The 3,464-nt window shown below is 41.3% G+C and overlaps 1 protein-coding gene across 1 annotated transcript; it reads left to right on the top strand.

Annotated features, from left to right (window-relative positions):
• On the top strand, nucleotides 2,029-2,742 carry LOC107647058. Its single transcript, XM_016351185.1, has one exon. It carries the CDS (start codon nucleotides 2,029-2,031, stop codon nucleotides 2,740-2,742), a length of 714 nt encoding a protein of 237 aa, XP_016206671.1.

The raw sequence follows: 3,464 nt of genomic DNA, 5'->3' as shown, positions 1-3,464 counted from the left end.
TCTATTTTTTTAATTATCTAAAAAATTATATTCAAAAAAATTTATAATATCATTTTTTTTCCGTGCACAGGTCTAAATCTAGTTCATATAAATTCGACGAGGGTTAACAACAAAAAAATACAAATGAAAGTTTTAGGGTGTCTTTAGATGTCATTAAGTGGTAAGAAAGAATAAATGACCATTTGTATCCATAAGAGTTCAAAACGCTGACATTTGTACTCATCGCAGATGAAAACTGACTTTGTACCCATGCAAGATGGGTTCCGTGTGACAAAAGTAGCCTGGCTTGGATTGGCACTTGCTTCGGGGTTGTAGAACCCTACATGGCTCTCCGAACCTCCCAAAGCTCAATCTACGTGGAATTAAACAATTTTTTTTATTAAGGGTTGGGAGATTGAAGAAGATTTCGCAGGAGACTCTGCTGTGCCCTAGCAGAGGTCGTCGTTTCGTTCCCAACTCGGAGAAGACGTCTAGAACACTCCCAAGCCATCACCTTGAAGCTACGGGTTTCAACGCTGTCATTCCCAACTCGGAAAAGACCTTCGGAGCAGTAGCAAGCGATCAGTACGAAAACGTAAAAGAGGAACGTGCAAGGAATTTAATAGCGAGCAGAGCTCGAACCCAGGGGTTTCGTCGTCGACGGTGCAGAGGTCACTCTCTTTGGTTGGCAGAGAGCATAGGTATGTCATTGCCAATGTTGATTAATTTTAAATGTCACTGCGACTAGTTAGATAGATTATATTACCATATCAAATCCTGTTTGAGAATTGCTAAATTAGCTGATTTAGGGCTTGTGTTAGGTGTAGTAACATGTAATGTTTTCTTAGAATGTGTTGGTTAATTTTACTTTCAGGAATGGCCACCATCCATATAACACTGTGTATTAATCATAGAGGACGGTTTGAGAGAGGGCCGTGTGGGAAAGTTGGTTACGTTGGTGGTGAAGTCACATAAATCGAGAGGGTTAATGTTGATACCTTGAATGGTTTTTTCGTATCTGATTTGCTGAAGGACATAGGATATACATCTGTTACTAATTTTTTTTTGCTGGAACCTAGGAAGGAGCTTGATGATGGGTTGAGGGACCTAAGGGTTGATATGGATATAGTTAGAATGTATGAGGCAGCTGTGAAGAACAGTAACAAAATAAATATATATACAGAGCATCCGGTGGATGAGCCCGTGTTAATTGAGGAGAACAATATGACTCCATCAAAGATGAGAGTAAAGCACTGTACTAAAAGGGTTCCAACTCCGAAGAAGAGTCCAAAAAGAAGATTGATAGTAGTGGAAAATGAGGATGATGCTGAAATTGTACGTAACGTGCAAGTTGGGATGGAGGACCGAAAAAGGAGTGAGGCCCAGAGCAGTGAAGAGGCCCATGAAGCACATAAACAGGCTGGAGTTGAGGCCCAAAAAGAGGACAATGTCAGTATGGCCCATGAGACAGCAGACCCACTACTTTCAGTATCTGATGAGGCAGGACAGGTTTCTCAGCCTCCCTCAACACCTGTCATACCAGATAAACCACCATCAACTCAGTCCCAACCTTCCCAGCCACCTATTCAAGAAGATCAGCAACCAACACACACTGCTTATTCAGACCCAGTCCTGCCTTCTGAACCCAATGTCTCTGCCCCTATTGAACTAGAACAACTAACCCAATACATCCCACATCCGTATGGGAATCCACTTTTACAATCAATCCCTCAGTCAGGCCCACCCTCTGAGACCAATAGGACTCCCCAGAATGATCAGAGCAATCCTTCAGATGAGGTTAAGGGAAGGCCAAAGGTGAACAAGAGGAGATCAACAAATAGACCTCCCCCTACAGGGCAGTCTTTCATCCCAAACCCTGATCCAGACAAGCCGCCAACCTTCTATGTCCCCGTTGATGAGGATGATTTTTCTGATGAATGAATCAGAGGATTGGATAGCATTGCAAGTGACGAGGATACTGACCAGACGCTAGTTTTTCGTCAGAGCAATGTTGATGCCTCGGTTAGCCAGGTGCAGTTGGAGTTGGGGATGGAGTTTGAAACTCTAAGCCATTTTAGGAAAGTTGTCCGAAAGTTTAATATCAATATTGGAAGGAGTATATTCTTTGCTCGTTGTGATTCTACAAGATCGAAGGCTATATGCTATGATGAGGACTGTCCTTGGCAAATATACTGTGCCAAGAGAACATTTCCAGCAAGTTATCAGGTAAAGATCTTCGTAAATGAACATACCTGCAGCAGGGACAATCACTGTAAGTCAGCAGATGGAAAATGGGTCATAGATGAGCTAGAGGAGAGGATACGAGTGCAACCAAACTTAACAGTGAGGGAGGCTGACCAATACTTCAGATCTGAGTATGATGTACTAATCAATGAAAGGAAAATTTACAGATCTATGAAGAAAGCAAAGGAGAGGATTGAGGGTTCTGAGATTGCACAGTATGCACGACTTCGTGATTATGCTAACGAGATACTGAAGACTAATCCTGGGTCGACAGTAAGGATCCACACGAATCCTATGCCTGATTCGAATCCTATTTTTCTGAGGATCTATGTTTGCTTTGATGCGTGCAAGAAGGGGTTTGTAGGTGGATGTAGACCTTTTATAGGGTTGGATGGGACCTTCATTATAGGGTATTATGGGGGGCAGTTACTGACAGCAATAGGACAGGATACAAATAATAATATCTATCCTATTGCCTACGCAATTGTGGAATCAGAGAACAAAGAAAGTTGGAAGTGATTTTTAGAGATACTCCAGGAGGATGTGGGAGATTTTCAAGCTAACGGGTTTAACTTCATGTCAGATATGCAGAAGGTACTTGTGCATATTTACTGGTTAAGTCTGTTAGGGCAAGTTTATACCTTTTCTGTCTCATTTAAACATGTTATAATGATGTACGTCTGATTCATGTGTTTAGGGAATCTGATAGTAGGTCTTAATTAGGTTATGATTCTGGCCTGTCTTGAAATTTCATGTATGAACTTGTTCAGGTCTATTTTACAATTTCATTGAAAGCTCGTTACTTAATCATTGCTAGCTTATTATTGAATTCTAATTTACATTTTCAAAGAGCATATGGATTATTGAAATCTGGTTTATGCAAGTAGTTTCCAGTCTATTTTTTGAATTCTATTCTACAATTTTACTAACCACATGAATTATTGAAATCTGGTTTGGCCAAGAATGGGCTAGCTAAATATTGAACTCTGTTTTGGAATGAAGTAAGTGCATTGTATTAATCATTTCACTAATCTGCCTTGTAAACCTTGTGTGATAATGACTGTGATCTTCTTTGGAATGCAGCAGCCTCAACCAATGCCTCCCCCACTAACCGCACAACCACAGCCTCCAACAAACAATGCAACAACCAGAAAACAAGTTAAAAGGAGAAGTGTTAAGCGACCGCCTCCGACCGGACAAACACAGCTGCCAACGACACCACCTACCAACCAGCCAACTAC

The sequence above is a fragment of the Arachis ipaensis genome, chromosome B01, assembly GCF_000816755.2.
Source record: "Arachis ipaensis cultivar K30076 chromosome B01, Araip1.1, whole genome shotgun sequence".
NCBI lineage: Eukaryota > Viridiplantae > Streptophyta > Magnoliopsida > Fabales > Fabaceae > Arachis > Arachis ipaensis.
The sequence above is the reverse complement of the archived record's forward strand: the minus strand, read 5'-3'. Positions and strand labels throughout refer to the sequence as shown.